Source organism: Anarrhichthys ocellatus, unplaced genomic scaffold (assembly GCF_004355925.1).
Source record: "Anarrhichthys ocellatus isolate YVR2014 unplaced genomic scaffold, GSC_Weel_1.0 scaffold32, whole genome shotgun sequence".
Lineage (NCBI taxonomy): Eukaryota > Metazoa > Chordata > Actinopteri > Perciformes > Anarhichadidae > Anarrhichthys > Anarrhichthys ocellatus.
Window position 1 is genome coordinate 2,338,331 of NW_022280062.1, and position 17,105 is coordinate 2,355,435.

General features: G+C 41.0%; 4 protein-coding genes and 2 non-coding genes across 6 annotated transcripts in view; 3 read left to right on the forward strand and 3 right to left on the reverse strand.

Moving 5' to 3' along the window:
- The window catches only part of oprk1 (opioid receptor, kappa 1), a 5,485-nt gene extending 1,061 nt beyond the window's left edge, over nt 1–4,424 (forward strand). The window contains exons 2-3 of the mRNA XM_031865484.1: nt 16–368; nt 1,723–4,424. Of these exons, the coding sequence (XP_031721344.1) occupies nt 16–368; nt 1,723–2,261 (892 nt within the window). The 3' untranslated portion in view covers nt 2,262–4,424. The remainder of the gene's footprint in view (nt 1–15; nt 369–1,722) is intronic.
- A 232-nt stretch (nt 4,425–4,656) lies between these two features.
- Nucleotides 4,657–8,830, forward strand: chmp5a (charged multivesicular body protein 5a). The gene is made up of 8 exons (XM_031865325.1): nt 4,657–4,817; nt 5,323–5,427; nt 5,535–5,581; nt 5,840–5,933; nt 7,066–7,137; nt 7,326–7,434; nt 8,091–8,206; nt 8,385–8,830. Exons 1-8 carry the CDS (start codon nt 4,749–4,751, stop codon nt 8,433–8,435), a joined length of 663 nt encoding a protein of 220 aa, XP_031721185.1. The 5' UTR covers nt 4,657–4,748; the 3' UTR covers nt 8,436–8,830.
- A 1,767-nt stretch (nt 8,831–10,597) lies between these two features.
- trnar-ucu (transfer RNA arginine (anticodon UCU)) lies at nt 10,598–10,689 on the reverse strand. The gene is given in 2 exon segments: nt 10,598–10,633; nt 10,653–10,689. It is a non-coding gene; the product is annotated as a tRNA-Arg (tRNA).
- A 968-nt stretch (nt 10,690–11,657) lies between these two features.
- trnar-ucu (transfer RNA arginine (anticodon UCU)) lies at nt 11,658–11,750 on the reverse strand. The gene is made up of 2 exons: nt 11,714–11,750; nt 11,658–11,693 (listed from the first exon to the last, which is right to left on the reverse strand). It is a non-coding gene; the product is annotated as a tRNA-Arg (tRNA).
- Nucleotides 11,751–12,071: 321 nt separating this feature from the next.
- Nucleotides 12,072–15,103, forward strand: bag1 (BCL2 associated athanogene 1). The gene is made up of 7 exons (XM_031865410.1): nt 12,072–12,190; nt 12,629–12,757; nt 12,846–12,928; nt 13,011–13,124; nt 13,255–13,362; nt 13,499–13,561; nt 13,656–15,103. Exons 1-7 carry the CDS (start codon nt 12,154–12,156, stop codon nt 13,743–13,745), a joined length of 624 nt encoding a protein of 207 aa, XP_031721270.1. The 5' UTR covers nt 12,072–12,153; the 3' UTR covers nt 13,746–15,103.
- On the reverse strand, nt 14,754–16,783 carry myl12.2 (myosin, light chain 12, genome duplicate 2). The gene is made up of 4 exons (XM_031865411.1): nt 16,692–16,783; nt 15,920–16,130; nt 15,657–15,818; nt 14,754–15,465 (listed from the first exon to the last, which is right to left on the reverse strand). Exons 2-4 carry the CDS (start codon nt 16,101–16,103, stop codon nt 15,293–15,295), a joined length of 519 nt encoding a protein of 172 aa, XP_031721271.1. The 5' UTR covers nt 16,104–16,130; nt 16,692–16,783; the 3' UTR covers nt 14,754–15,292.
- Nucleotides 16,784–17,105: the final 322 nt, after the last annotated feature.

Here is a 17,105-nt window from a genome sequence, read left to right on the forward strand (position 1 = left end):
CCCCCCCTACAACAGATACACCAAAATGAAAACAGCCACCAACATCTACATCTTCAACCTGGCTGTGGCCGACGCTCTGGTCACCACCACTATGCCCTTCCAGAGCACCGACTACCTGCTCAGCTCCTGGCCGTTTGGCGAGGTGGCGTGCAAAGTCTTCATCTCCATCGATTACTACAACATGTTCACCAGCATCTTGACCTTGACCATGATGAGCGTGGACCGCTACGTGGCCGTGTGCCACCCCATCAAGGCCCTGGATTTCCGCACGCCCGTCAAGGCCAAGATCATCAATGTGATCATCTGGGTGCTGTCGTCTGCTGCTGGGATCCCGGCCATGATACTTGGCAGCACGAAGACCAATAACGGTACCTTGACATGACATACATTCACACTGGTGTGGTCTTTCTACTCATCTCCCTCAGATTTATTACATCTCTGTCTGCTATGGAGACGAAGGAACTCTTACAGGCAATGTCAAACCTGAAGCCCCACTTCATTTGTAGTAGGCCTACCTTTGCCATTAATTCTCAATTGAACCGTCACAATTATCTGCATGAATCCTCCTTCAAATACTACTGAAGAGGATGCTCAGTATAGGTTTAAACGAGATCCCATTACAGAGATCTGACTAGATGAAGCAATGACAGTCATAATTGGTCCTCCAAGATTGAGAAGAGAGCTTGAAGGTTTTGTTCTTTCAGCGACAGTGTGATAGATTCTTCATGTTCACAATGATAAAGCACAATGCACTTTGCCTAGAGCTGATGAATCTGATTCTACTAATTATAGTTTTTAATGTGTCCGTTCAACACGTTGGTTCAGACTGAAACATCTCAACAAATATTAGATGGATTGTCATTAATATAATACAGACATTCATGATTTCCAGAGAATTAATTCTTCTGATTTTGATGATCCCCTGACTTTTCCTCTAGCATCACCATGAGGTTGACACTTTACTTTACGTATAAATAGTTGATAAACATTTAATAAATGTTTTATAACACACTGTAGTAGTTGTAAGCATAATGTATTTTAACTGTCTCCTGTGGGGACCAATAAGTGGCGGCTGATGTATAAACAGATAATCAATGAGGATATAATATATCATTTTACAAAATATGTCCTCATGGGAGAAATTATAATTGGCTGATTAATTAGTACTTAAAAATGTACTTAACGTAAAATACAACTAATGTGTTATAAATGTTTAGATACAACTTGTAAATGCTTCCTTAAAATAAAATGTTCTCAACTTTTCATCTAGCGCCATCTTCATGTCTTTGGTTTTTGACCAAATACTTGACACGCCCACCAGCCTCAGCTGTACTTTCACTTTTTCTTTCTTCTTTTCACAGTAATTTACTGTTTACCACTGACAAATAACCGTATGCTTTGATGACAGTACATTGCTGTGTTCTTTTGATACAGTAGAGATACTATAAATTGTACGATATCTTGCTACCATAGATGTGCAGTCATTTTACTGTAGAAACTTTCACAGTGTTGTGTTTCGTGCTAAATATCAAAGTTAGATTGCTAACACGCCTAACTAAGACGTGACATGGTAAACATCATACCTGCTTAATATCACCATATTAGCGTAAGAACAGCGTCACAGAGCCGCTAACGTGGCTGTAGACTCTTAGGCTTGTTGGTTTTTACTGGATTACACATGATGTGTGTGACTGGTCAACTCTGTTGTTCTGCAACTAACAGGGACTACAGAGTGTGCCCTTCAGTTCCCTGAACCCTACAGCTACTGGGACACCCTGATGAAGATCTGTGTCTTCATCTTTGGCTTTGTGTTACCCGTCATCATCATCACCGTCTGCTACACGCTGATGGTCATGCGACTGAAGAGCGTGCGCCTGCTGTCAGGCTCACGCGAGAAGGACCGCAACCTGCGCCGGATCACCCGCTTGGTTCTGGTGGTGGTCGCCGTCTTTGTGGTGTGCTGGACGCCCATCCACATCTTCATCTTAGTCAAGGCGCTCTCTGGCAACGTGCCAGAGACCACCGCTGTCATGGCCGCCTACTTCTTCTGCGTGGCGCTGGGCTACACCAACAGCAGCCTCAACCCCATCCTCTACGCCTTCCTGGATGAGAACTTCAAGAGGTGCTTCAGGGATTTTTGCTGCCCTGGCGTCAAAGGACACAGAAACTCTCATGGGTTGAGCCGGGTGAGGAGCACCCTGCGGGACCACTCGTGTCCCACAGAAGCCCGAGGAGATATGAGGCAGGCCAGGCCCGTATGACTATCCATGGACTCCGATGACCTGGGATTGACTCAAGTCACCACTTCTATCTGAGGGAACAGCTAAAGAGAGAGTTGTTATTTATTTATTGGTCAGAGAAAGCAGATTCACTGAGAAGATAATCTGGTGATAGTCTTCTTATTGTCAACTAATCCCATGAAAACCATCACCGAATTGATCCTACTGGTTTGTCCAAAAACTATTGACATGGCATGTTCCTTCATTATGATGGACATGAGCATTTATCTTATTCTGTATTAACCAATGGATGTAGAAAGAGAAGTGGACACCATGTTGGAGGCGGTTCTTCTGACGATCTTGGAGCCCATAAGGCATCCATGGGGCCCATAAGGCAAGCGCACTAGCGTTTTCTTTAACCCCGTCTCCGAGCCCTGGGAAGTTGATTTACTGCAAAAAGAAACGGGGCCCATGGCATCACTTGATGGACCCGGTAATTGCCACAATGAAAAATTTGCTTTTCAAGCACTCTTCCTGAGGGCTTGAATAAATCCCACGTACACTGTCCTGCTGCCACAATTACTCACTAGACAATCAATCCACCACTGACAATAGTCCCCAACAAATACACAATTTACTCGTGTTAGAGTTATATTAGCACAATCTACAGTACCCAGCTATATATACAGTATATCAGAAAGTATTGAGAAAACAGATGAACATGTTATTGTTGTTGTTGTTGTTGTTGTTTTCATGGGATTTGTTGATATTTAGAAAAATATGGAATAACACCTATGTGACGATGATGTTCAAAGATGCATCTTATAACAACCCAGCTAGATACTAAATCACTGAATATTGTTTCGTATTGTATAAAGCTGAAATATAACTCAAAACAGGTACTTTTTTTCGTGCTATTTCTCACATTGTTGATGTCAACAATGAAAATATGGTAAAAGATGTCCAGCACAACACAAACCAAAAGTATTTCATTACGTAGCTTGATCACATTTTGTTTACCTGACCTGTAAAGTGTACTATAGGCCTTCATATAAAGGTGATTGATACAGTAAAGTTCTCACATGCATAAAAAGATCAACTGGTATTTTGTGCAGAAAATGAAAACAAGTAATTGATTTCTTTTGGGGGGGGACTTCATTATGAGCATTGTTTTAAACCTGTTTTATGTGAATTGCAGTTTGGTGCTTTGCTGAATTGTAAATTCCTGAATAGTCTATATATTATTGGAGAATGCAGAATATTTAATAACCTCTCAGGGATCATTCTCTATATTTCACCACAAGAGGATACTGAACCAAAGTATTTCCTTCTTGACAAGATGGCTGTCTTTGATGAGGCTACGGTGTCGAAACAGTGTGTTCTTAGATGAACGTTGTGCTTTAAGAAACTATTATTATATTATTGCATCTGACACGGCTCCACACCTTTACAGATTTCCAGCCGTGATGTTGCATTGAGGAGGTGTAAAATATTGTACATAGCATTGCCATCCTGACATGTTCTTGTCTGAACTACTAGTACATGTGAAAACTGGGTAACAGGGCTCCATTAGAATACTATACTGTATCTACACAACATGCCTTTGGGTGTTTAGTGCAATTGAGTGTTTATACTGTAAATCTCTGCTCATCTGAGGGAATATTAACAATGCATTTCGGAGTTCATCCTCATAAAAGCAAAAACAAACTGATTTACTCTCTTGGTTTCCTTAATTATTGTAGCTTTATAGGAGTCATGAAATCAAAGGCTTTTGTCGAGCAACACATGAATGTCTATCTGTCTAAATCTGATAATGATACAGTAGTTATAGCAGACAATGTGTTTTTGTGCCTAGTTTTGTGTGCCTTATTTGGCCTCTAGCTGTTATGCTTGCTCTAAAAGATCAGAAATTAGCAACATTCATGTTTGTAATTACTTTTTTCCCCTTTACGAGCATTAAAGTATACCCTGGTATAAGTATTGTAGCATTATCTCTAAGAAAAGTGAAGTCTTATTGAGTACGCCCCACTGTTGCTTATGTGTTTCTTAACTTTTCCTCTAATACTGATATGATGATTGTATTCATAAACAAATGATCGAATTCAGCCCAGGTTTGAGCACCATATACTGTGTGTATAATGTGCTGCTGCATTGTAAATTAACTGTATCGGTTGGATTTTTTGCCGTATGTTTCCGCTATTAACGTAAAACCACGCTTCACACATGTGCAACAAAGTCAAAAATAAAGCTTGCAATTTAAATCAATTGGATTTCATTTATGTCCTTCATAGTATTAATGCAGAGTCTACGGGGACAATGGGTTTTCATTACAGCTGCAATCCTTCTACACACCACACGGGGGCAGGCGTGTTTAAAAAAAAGGAAACCAATGGGAACCGTTCGACCAATGGGAACCGTTTGCGTCCGAACAGTTACTTCCGGGTGTCTTCAATGAAGAAATCATTTCACATCTGATTTTTTTTTGTATACTCTAAAGAAAGCTAAAAAAGCTTCGTGGTCAATTGGAAGATGAACAGAATATTTGGACGCGGAAAGCCAAAAACGCCTCCTCCGAATCTGTCGGACTGTATCGGCAACGTGAGTACCACCAGGCTGAGATGTATTGTTGTTTATGTCGCGTGATCTAACGGTAACGGTACCGTTACAAAGCTAGCATGGCCACAACAACAGCACACAGTGCTAGCAAGCTAACATGCTATCAAACATAAACACATCCTCTCGTGTGTCTTTTCCTCCTGGTTTGGAGAAGTAGAGATGAAGCTTTATTAATGAATCACAATCCATTCAGACACTGTGGACACATTAATGTCTCAAGTCAGCTGTCAAACTGTCATACCTGCACATTTAAGGGCGTCGGTTTTTAAGGAGTATAACATCAGTAGGTTGAGTGATTTCAACATAACTGAATGCATTGAACATATGGGTCTGAACACACACTGGACTTTTATTTTTGACTTTGAGTACATAAACCCTTTGAAAGATCTCCTTAATCATATTAAGAGGATATTGACATAGACATACTGTGTTTGGTCTGCTAGGATGCTAAATCCTGACTCCTCTAACTATTCTCCTGCTTACTCAGGTTGATGCGAGATCAGAGTCCATAGAGAAGAAGATCGGCAGACTAGACGCTGAACTTGTGAAGTACAAGGATCAGATGAAGAAGATGAGAGACGGGCCCTCGAAGGTAACACGCTCACAACACAATCAGCTGGAAGGAATTGTGAAGGTTGCCCGACTGTTTTGGAGAATATAGAAAAACACACGTTTTGTTTATTCCCTGTTTGAATGCAGAACATGGTGAAACAGAAGGCGATGAGAGTCCTGAAGCAAAAGAGAATGTGAGTCCTACAATACACAGTTTTTACTCTTTGTTATGTTTTAATACAGAGTCTGACCTGTATGTTAATCAGGCTGATACCACTGACTAATTTAAACTTGTCACTATCGAGGTATATGTATATTTTAAATGCTCAAATATCACCCTATATCAGCCTCAAGTATCCAGTATTGGGAGCATAGTAATCAGAACCGAGCTTTAAAAAATGATGATGTGCAAAATCCATTGTTTTAAAACCAACTGCATTGTTTTTACACAGGTATGAAGGTCAAAGAGAGCAGCTGGCTCAGCAGTCCTTTAACATGGAGCAGGCAAACTACACAATCCAGACATTAAAGGACACCAAAACCACAGTAAGAGCCACACCACTTTATGAAACACAGTTTGGGATGGTCGAGCGAGCTATAGAGTGAATGAAGAGAGAGAGAGAGAGAGAGAGCGACGTTAACAAAGTAGTGAATCAGAGAAATAAAACATTTATTTCTGACTGTTTTACGGCCGTTACATTCTAGCATAAATACACACGGCCACACCTCTGCACACTTTCGCACAACCGACACAGATGGACAACACAGCAGAGGAGAGAGAGAGAGAGAGAGAGGAGCAGGGGAAAACACAGAGATGTAAAAACCCGTTGTCATCTGTCGAATACGGCGGCTTTGTATCTGAAAGAACTAAATAAGGCGGCCGATGACCTCAAAGTGCAGCTCACTCTGCACGCTGTCATTGGCTGGGGGTTACTTCCCATGTGGGGCCAAAAGGCTCTTTGCTGACGCCCAGAAACGTCACGAACCCGTCGAATTAATACGAAAAGAGAAAATCCAGAGGGCCGCGTCTCTGCAGATACAGATGCTGTCACTTACTTTCAGTGGGTCATAAGTTGATTGGGAGAGATTATTTTTGTATGAGTTTATATTTTGTTTTTTACTGAGAAGTAGCTGAGACTGAGTCAAGTCTAGACGATCTGAACATAGTACTGCTCTCCAGATCCTCATCGGCATGTGTGTCATACATTGCACGGCAGCTGGATTCTCACCATGTCACAAGATCACAAGTAGAGTTGCGGAATCTCTTATCGCACAAAAAATCCATCTTTGTCAGGCTTCAAGTAATGTGTTTAAGCCAGAGCACGGACCAATCAGGAGCTACTGGCTGTTACGTGCAACAGCATCAGTTGTATCAGAAGTTTTTTCTTAACTGAAAGAAGAGCAAAGAATGTCACTGAGGGCTTTCTTTGATGGAAAACTCTTCTCCCGACTCGCGACAGTAAGAGTTTGATTGACAGATGGTTCATCCAATCACCTGCCACGTCATTTTTGGGCTTTTCCAAACAGTTTCTAACGACGGCTTCTTGTAATGGTCAGTGTTATAAAACATCTGGCGGGTGAGGTTAATCTGTCTGTACCTGAAAAAACTTTCAGTGCCGATAGAGTTCTTGTTACCAGTGACTAAATATAACTTGTGCAACTTATTTTCTGTTGCCAGGTGGAGGCCATGAAGATCGGTGCAAAGGAAATGAAAAGAGCGTACAAGGACGTCAAACTTGATCAGATTGACGTATGTTTGACGAGTTATTATTTATTGTGAATGCTACGTACCAAATGGTAAATCACTCTAACACAGAATTTAAAAAAAGAAACATGTATTTGCATCTTACTGCTGGTCTTAAGTAAAAAGCAATACTCCAGTTGATCCTGTCAGAGATGTCGGACGTATAAAGTGATCCCGTGTATTTGAATTTTTAGGATTTACAGGACCAACTGGAGGACATGATGGAGGACGCAGGCGAGGTGCAAGAGGCCTTGAGCCGCAACTACGGCACTCCAGAGATAGATGAGGACGATCTGGAAGCAGGTATACCCGACTGCCTCCGACATCTTTATTCTGCTTCTAGTTTCTGCGCAGACACCTTCATCTATGGAGCAACTTCAAATGTATTTAAACCACCAACATTTAACAGAAGTTAGTGCGAATACAAAGCTCACAGCAGGGACGGTAAAAATGATTTTATGTTCCCATGATGCCTCAGTGATCTTCTTGAGTACCTGTGTGTTAATATCTTGTGCATTTTCAACACAGAGACCACAATTTCGGACTTTTTAATAAACGTATTACGAACAAAAGTCTATCAGGTTGATGGCATATCCATCCATATAACATGTGTTTATCTGATTTACATGATACACAAGCTGTGTCTTCTAAACCTGAGTAACAGGAGGTTGTTTTGGTTGATGAGGGGGAACCCTTTGAATTCGGACTGGCCCTTTTTTGACACTTATGTGTGACAATACGGACTTCACAAGGTTATGCCCGTATTTGGGACGCAGCTCTTGCGACCATCGTGAAAGTTTAGATGGAGAAACAAGCAGAGACATCTTTTCTCCCAAAGCATCAGTGAGTTGGATAAATCCTTGTGGTATTCTTTTAGTTTCTAAACAAAATAACAATGTCATTGTCCTATTAACTCCAGTGTGTCCAGTACTCCAGTGACAGTGTGACTGTGCTTTCAGAGCTGGACGCTCTGGGTGATGAGCTGCTGCTGGACGATGACAACTCCTACCTGGATGAGGCCTCGGCCGCCCCGTCCATCCCTGAGGGAATCCCCAGTGACAGCAAGACAAATAAGGTAACACAGCGGTCACCGTAACTGACATTGTACTCACGGATTGGGAACTTTACAGCATTGAAAGTACATGGAAGTAAAGTGTGTGTGTGTGTGTGTGTGTGTGTGTTATGAGGTGTGTTTCGCATGTGAAGGCCGTCATTTAAGTGTTTTCTTTACATTCTTCTTTTTTGTTTTTCAGGATGGCGTTTTGGTGGATGAGTTCGGCCTGCCCCAGATTCCTGCCTCATAAACAAGGAACGGACTAAAACAACTGCACTTCAACTGAAAACACTTTTATATGGAGAGTAACATGTATACATGCAAAACACTTGACCTGAGAACACTAGGATTTTGGAAGCTGCCCTGGTGTTGGGTTGTGTACTGTTACCACTACCGTGCTAGCATGTGGCCTTGTAACATACTGAACCTTTTTTTTTAAAACACTATTCCCTCTGTCCTCCTGTCTAACACGTGTCTCGTCCATCACCAGTATTACTAAGTTTATTTTTTATTTGTCTTACTTGTGTTCTAGTCTTGTGTGTGTTGGTCAGTCTTTACCGTTGTGTGGAGATGATTCCCCTAGAGCCTGTTGAAATACATGTCTGCAAGTTATTTGAAACATGCAAAATAAATTATGTGGTTTAATTTAATCTTGAATGTTTTTGGTTAATCATTTTTTTGTAACGGTCCAACCAGGACCAGATCACCTGACATGGAGATGTGGGCCCATATTGAGCCGCACACGAGAAGAGAGCGTTGGAGAAGATTGATAGCACTCTGATACGTGTCCATTTGTTATGAGGCTACAGCCAGAAGACGCTTAGCTCAGCATAAAGACCGGGGAGAAACGGCTAGCCCGGCGGTGTGTGATTGAAACAAAATCAACACATTGTTATAGAATCACTTCAATATTTTTAAACACATCTTTGCCTCTAACCCCAACCCAAGACGGTACAGTACAACTCGATGTTTTCAACTCAACACAACTATATCATGGCTTAATACATAATAACAGAAGTACATTAGAAAGTGGATTTCAGTCTGTGGCGAATCCTCCAGTAGAACATAAACTACTGGCTCGCACGTCCAGTCTTGGAGGCGATCCTCAGTCTGTCCTGCATTCACTGCCCAATCTCGTTGTGTTTGGGTGTTTGGGGTTTTTCTTAAGACGGACGAAGATAAAAGTTGAATTAACATTTAAATACAAAAGACCCATTTATAAACATATACATGGTAAATGTAGAGGAATGGCAGGAACGTGAGACAGACCTTCACACGTGTGGTCCCGTGCAGCAAAGAGGAGATGGGTGGAGCTGTTTGTGTGGACGGGGTCGCTGTCCATTGTTTCCTCTCCAACCCAGTTCTTGTACAGAGTTTCTTTCCTCCCGGCCGTCTCCAGGCTAGAGGCCAGGCTCTCTGGGTCGGCTTCGTCTCCCACCGTTGGCAGACGGCAGAGCTCGGCCTCCTCTCGCCTCCCCTCGTGCTCGTTCTCCAGAGCACTCAAAGTATCTCCAGGCCCTTCGCACTCCTCCACCATCATCACCTCATTCCACTGAAGCCACTCTTTCTTTAGCTGGTTGTTTCATTTTCTCCAGACCCTCCTGCCACATCTCCTTCTCTCCTCTCTGTCTCCTCCGACTGTCCGTCGCTTTCTCTCTCTCCTCTCTGTCCCTCTTGCACTTCTCCGTGGTCTCCAGAGCAACTCTTTGCCTGCGCTCCATCTCCATTGCTTTGAGCTCTGTATACATTTGTCCTACGACCTCCGTCCTTCTCTCCCCCGGGGACCGTTTCATCAGGTTTTTCGCAAGCTCCAATTCGGCAAGGAGGTCTTTACTTGTCTCGTTCATCGTTGTGCTCGTTCTCTCTATGCGTGTTGAGGTTAGTATACTGTGATGCTTTCACTTCAGCAGCTTTGTGGTAATGAGCAGACAGGAGAGTTCTCTGTGACAGAATTGTTGTTATGACATCAGTTGACATTCTGGAGTTGGAACATTCTAATGTGTCCATAGAATCCTATGAATATTCTAGATACAGAGATACACTGTATGTAGCCCAGCTTCAAGCAGCATCACTTTGGTCCAGTTTGATATATCTGTATATCTATATATAGATATATATATGTATATGTTTCTATAACGTTCTCCAGGTATAGGCTATTCCAAGAACACAGAGTTTGATATTTAACCCATAACGAATCTTTGCACATTCCCATAGACAGCGAAGTATCTTTCTTGTACATGCATCTGGTATATTACCAGACATATGAGGACATTTGACATGAATAATTTACATTCTTATTTAAAGTTCAAATAATTTAACTCCAGAGTATAAACACTCACGCATTACTGATTATTTATAGTCACAAGAAACCCGTTTGGAGCATTTGGTCTTTGGTCTGTATAATTAAAAGTCCGACTCTGGTGGGACTCGAACCCACAACCTTTGAATGACTGCTCATTTCGAATGCTAGAAGTCCAACGCGCTATCCATTGCGCCACAGAGCCTGGTAGAACACTTGTTGCATGCACATCCAGAAACTTTTTGAGCAAAGTCTCCTCCGACTGTCCGTCGTTTTCTCTCTCTCCTCTCTGTCCTTCTTGCACTTCTCCGTGGTCTCCTTTTGTAGTTTTGTATGTCTCTTTGTGTTCAGTTTGTGTGTCTTTGTGGTTGTTTATTATGACTTCGTGGTCATTTTGTCTCTTTGTGTCTTTTCGTGGTGATTTAGCATCTCTTTGTAGTTGTTATGCATATTTTGTGGTGTTTTTTGTCTGTTCGTGGTCACTTTGTGTCTCTTTTTGGTCATTTTGTGTCTAATGTATAATTTTGCATCTTTCCTGTTCGGTACGTGTCTCTTCGAGTGACATTTTTCAAAAAGCTTGTTTTTGTTGCTAAAGATAAGTTTGAACACATTTAATAATTCTAATGCTTTAAAAACTTGTCCTACATTACATCTAAACTGTTCTAACCATGTTTATCAAGCTAATTTATGTCTAAAAATGTATGAAAATGTTTAATTAAATTGAATTAAACTTATAATTGTCTCAGAAAAAACAATCTGACATATTTGTCACAAAAAGGAAAATAGTAATGAGCTGCTCAATGGATTTAGCTGATTCAATTATTTTAATAAAAATAGTTCTCTTGTTGAATTCAAAAGATATTTAATTTTAAAAAAACCAAATTGATGAAATTACTAGTCAAATTAATTATGAATAAAGAATAATGAAATTATGAAAGAAAAATGTACATATCAGTAAATAAAAACACACAAACGAACTAGATTTAACTCCATTTAGTCTGTTTTATATCCCCTATAATTTGTATTATTGCACATGCACCAGACATATGAGGACATTTGACATGAATAATTCACATTCCATGGGGTAGAAGAGGTTTGTTACTCGGGAATTACTGATTATTTATAGTCACATGAAACCCATTTGGTGTGTTTTGGTCTATATATTTAAAAGTCCGACTCTGGTGGGACTCGAACCCACAACCTTTGAATGACTGCTCATTTTGTATAGCTAGAAGTCCAATGCGCTGTCCATTGCGCCACAGAGCCCGCTGACAGCGTAAAAGGATGCACAACCGTAAAGGGTTTGAGCAAAGTCGTATTTGCTTTCCCACAGACAGTTAGGTGTTGAACGGCTGTCGTGAAACATTATAATTTAGTTTGACATTGATTACCGTATGTGTGGACCTTTTTAATACATTCTGTGTACGTGGCTGTCATGACCAGTTTCTATTAAAATATGTTGTTTGTATGTAGCCGACCGTTTCGTTGACAACGACAAATAGATGAAGTATTTACCAAAATATATATATATATATACTTTTGAGACCGACGTTAGAAGAACTGTTTCCGGTCCGTTCCGGAAGTAGTTAGTTAGCCATCAGCAACAGTTATAGCCTGATAGCACCAACCGTGTGATTCATGTTGTGATTAAAGGACGATAAAAACCAAAATGTCAGCGCAAACGATTACAGTGACAGTTGCATACGGTAATACGCACGTTGCACGATGCTACACGATTGTTGCGAGATGATAATGTTAAATATATAAAGAGTGTAAGTTTCAGTAGCTATGAATTGGTTAGCTAATGTAGCTATAGTGAAGCTAGCTTTAACTTAGTACAGTTGAATGCATTTTATGCCTCGATACGCTTAAAATGACTGAAACGTTGCCCTCGGATGTTTCACTGTCTTTCTTTGTTTCATAGCTGCATAACGTGATTTTATCAAGATGTATTTCTTTTTATAATATCTTTCGAAATCGATGTTCTTGACACACAAAGGGTTTGGCGAAACATGAACACTTTTTTAAACTCTAGGCTACTAGTTATTTTAACGTTACTAACATGCGGTTTCAAAGCATTATTTGAGGACAATGATGCATAACACATGGCCATGCATGAATCCAAATTACTTCTCCCACTCCAGGATCCACTAAGCACAGCATCACATTAACTGGCCAGGATGAAGACAAGGGCCCCATTGTCAAAGACCTCTCTGATGCTCTCACCAAAGCTACTGGAGTTCCTCAAACCTCACAGAAGCTCATCTTCAAAGGTAGGCTCTGGGTCTCTTTTGTTTCTTTCAAATAATATCGTATTATATATTTAGGTCTAACCGAGCCTGATCCATCCTGACATTCCAGGGAAATCGCTAAAGGACGTGGAGGAGAGTCTGTCCAGCTATGGAGTAAAAGAGGGCTGCAAACTCATGCTGATTGGAAAACGGGTAAGGCCTTCTTTACACGTGTGATTTCTCTGATGCGTGACTATATGTATTTAATCAAATACTGCCAACGATCCACAAACAGAACAGTCCCGAGGAAGAAGCCGAGCTGAAGAAGCTGAAAGACATCGAGAAGTCTGTGGAACAGACGGCTAAAAAGCTGGAGAAGGTCGACGGGGAGTTGACTGGACTCAAGAATGTAAGCCATCAATTGTGTTTTTTTTAAGATTCATAGTCTTCCTGCATTGGTCTGATCTGTTATTCAATATATATTTTGAAAGAAATTTCTGTTAAGATTTTTTTTATTATCACACGTTTTTTTTCCACAGGGCTTCCTGGCCAAAGACCTGCAGGCGGAGGCGTTGGGTAAACTGGACCACAGAGTGAAAATAGCAGCTGAACAGTTCATGAAGATCCTGGAGCAGATTGATACCCTGGTGATCTTTCTTTTTCATATGTAGTTGCTTTCCTTATTGTCTCCATTGTTGATCAAAATTAATTTATATTTACTTTTGTTCAGGTTTTTATTTTTTAACATGTCATAAACCCAGAATTGTTTCTTCTATTCAACAGAGTATCCAAGACAATTTCAATGACTGTAAACTGAAGAAAAAGGGACTTGTAAAGACTGTGCAGGTAACACCTTTTTTTTTTTTTTTTTGTGTCACCAGCATGTTTTAATTGAAAATCACTGTGCATATTACTAAATGGGATTGTTATCTGTCAATAGGACTTCCTGGCCCAGTGTGACAAGATCGAGGCTTGTATATCGGACCACCTATCAAAGATCCAGTCGAAAAATCTTGCCCTGGCGGATTAGAGCGGGCGGACCAAGTCGCCCGTATCGTGTGCTATACATTGCTCTGTGAGCAACTGCAAAGTGTACAGAAAGCGTCAAGTGTGTGGATGCGATCCGTGTCTATTTATTGTTGGGTTGATGTGTACGAGAGAGAGTCCTCATCACAGAGGATCCTGTGAACAGGAGGAGGCTGGTTATTGGTGCTGATGCTTGGTACATCTGGAATACAACCTCTGGGTTAAAGAGAGATGAAAGTGCTCCTCAAGACGTTGTAACCAGTCACTCTGTGAAAGGATCACAGGTGCTTTTGATTTGTGAACAAAATATGTAGATCTCTTTTTAAAGCATCCTAAAATAGTGCTGAATAGAACTGCCACGTTAAAATGAAAACAGTTTGTAAAATTCACTGGTTAATCACCTCAAACTACACAATTACATAGAGAAAACATGTTTCTTCTCATTGTGATGTACCAACTGTGGAGTGTTCCATGCAGCAGTTTGTACACACATGGCCAAAATTCTGACATTAATAAGCATTAATCTGCAATGCTAACAGTTCACACGATTTTTAGGAATCTTTTTCTTAATTCGGCTGCCAGATCACCAGTGATGATGGGAAATAAGAACGTTTCAGTTCATCCCAAAGGTGTTGGTTGAGGTCATCTCCAAAAAAAAAACATGTTTGCAAGGACCCAGATCTGCACACAGGGTCCTTTTGTCTAATATACAATTTTAATGATAGGAACCAAGGGGCCAACCCCAAACTACAGCTGAAACCATTTGTTGATTGAAGTAAAATAAATTGCCGACTATTTTGATAATCATAGAAATGTTGGTCAGAGACTTCCTGCTTTGCGAAGCAATTTGACGCCATCAGAAAAATGTGACAGGCAACATTTTATAGACCAAAGGATTAAATAAATTAATCAAGAAAACTGCTCCCCTAGCACACCGTTATAAATAGAAAAATAAGTAGACAATGCTGTCCACAAACCTTCAGCCATTCGGTGTGTATGTGTTACTCTACACCAAGCCAGCACCTTTTGTTTTAATCTAGGGACTGATCCAGTGTACCACGCATCTTTGACGTTAGTGTGAACTGTGGAATGGTCTTTGCTTTCAACCATCACATCTATTTTCCTTTGTTTTAAAATAAAGCCACTGAAAACATGAATAGAGTATTGATTATTCAGCTTACACCACACTTTAATCATGAAACTCTTCATTTCCAACAAATGATTCAGTAAAAACCAAACAGTCACGACAACAACCTCCTTGTTTCCTTTTATTTCCAGCTTTATCCACGTGGGTCTTTTCATACATCTTAACTAGCTTATACAGACCCTAGTGTTTATACAGATGTGCAAATGAGCTTTGAGAGAAGGGGTTGAGGAGTTGTTTTGGGGGGGGGGGGGGGGTCCCAGTGGTACAGTATGGTCCCACAAGCAGCTTAAACAAATGGACTTCAGTGAGCTATACCACAGTGAAGCCTGCCATGAGCCCAATGACAGGACATAGCTGTTCTAACTTGAGTGGAAACCCACAATGATTTAGAGTCGCTTCTGCCACTAATCATCTTTGTCCTTTGCGCCGTGCTTTAGTATGCGCGTGAATGCTACATAGTTGAAGTTGCCCTTCTTGTCGATGGGCGCCTCTCGGAAGAGCTCGTCCACTTCGTCATCCGAAAACCGGTCCCCCATCGTAGTGAGCAGCTCCCGCAGGTACTCCTCCTGGATTATACCTGTGGGAGGATTCGATTAATCTATCATGAGGAGACTTTTTCTAAATCGATTTTTACATCAGATGTTAAAATACAAACAGGAGACAGACATTCTCTAATAAAACAAAAAGATATGCTGACAACATTGGGTCTGGATGAGAAACGGCAATCAAAGTGCAGCGCACATTTGTGTCGAACAACTTGTGACTCACCTGTGCCCTCCTCGTCAAAGCAGGCAAAAGCGTTGCGGATCACGTCCTCAGGATCTGTGCCGTTCAGCTTCTCTCCGAACATGGTCAGAAACATGGTGAAGTTGATCGGGCCCGGCGCTTCATTCATCATCGTCTCCAGGTAGTCATCTGTGGGATTCTTACCTTGAAAATGGTCACAGTCATTAGAATGTATGATATATATATATATATATTTATCCTTCCTATTGCTGTCTAAATGTGTGTAAACACATTGTTACGTTTACCTAACGAGGCCAGCATGTCATGAAGGTCCTCTTTGTCAATAAAACCGTCCCTGTTTTGGTCGATCATGTTGAAGGCCTCCTTGAACTCCTGGATTTGAGACTGGTCAAACATGGCGAACACGTTGGACGTGGCCCGCTGAGGACGCTTCTTGGTGTTCTTTCCCTTGGCCCTTTTGCTCGACATGTTGGCGGTCAGTGGCTCCCCTCTCTCCTGTGATATAGATCATATGAAGACTCATCTAAAAATCTATACCACTGTATATACGAAGGTTTCATCATCATAACTCTAATCATGAATGAGCCTGCACTTTTGGCAGGCTTGAACATAAAGCTCATGTTTCTCTGACACCAGCTTGTGATTCATTTTAAGACATCTTTGAACAGAAAAACCCAGGTTTGTGTCAAATAAAGCCCAGAGTAGAACAGAACAGGGCCCAGTTCACAGATGTGGACCTCTGGACTGGACTTCCGACTGAACAAAGGTTGGATTTCAGTTGAAATTTGTCAATTTAGTTATATGGCTATTTACTTATTGATAACTGCGTAATAGAAATTTACATTGGTAAGATAACTACGTTATTTACTGTCACCTGTCACAAGGTTTGCACAACAAATGATGACACACATTTCAGTTATTAGCTACCAGCTAACAGTTAGCCCAACGTTGACCTCATTAACTCACCGACCAGACTAGCTTAAGCGAGCTAACCGACATCAACTCAAAGGAACAACATTAACTTCATGAGGCCGTTAAAAAAATGACATCACCCACCTCAGAAAATACAAAGCGTGATACCCAAATGGCTGTAACCGTTACACAGAGCTACCAAGAGCATCCACAGCCTGATGAAGAGCGACCATTAATGTTTTATTTCCTCTTTACCGAACTGACCAATCACAGCCGAGCTGGGCGGAGCCAACAGACTGGACTGTACCATGTTGTCCTCCTCACCTCTGCTTGTTTGTTTTTTACACTGGACCAGGTGAGATAGTTAAATAGCGATAAGAAACCATACTCAAAATAATTTACAGCTTTTATTTTCATACTATATTTATATTTGTCTTAACGACAAATCCTGCAGTGTATATGTTTCACCACTAGGTGGCAGCATTTGCTAATAAACTTCATCGTTTATTTTTGCTGTAATTCTCTATCTCAATATTCAATTGTCGTGTAAGTGAGACC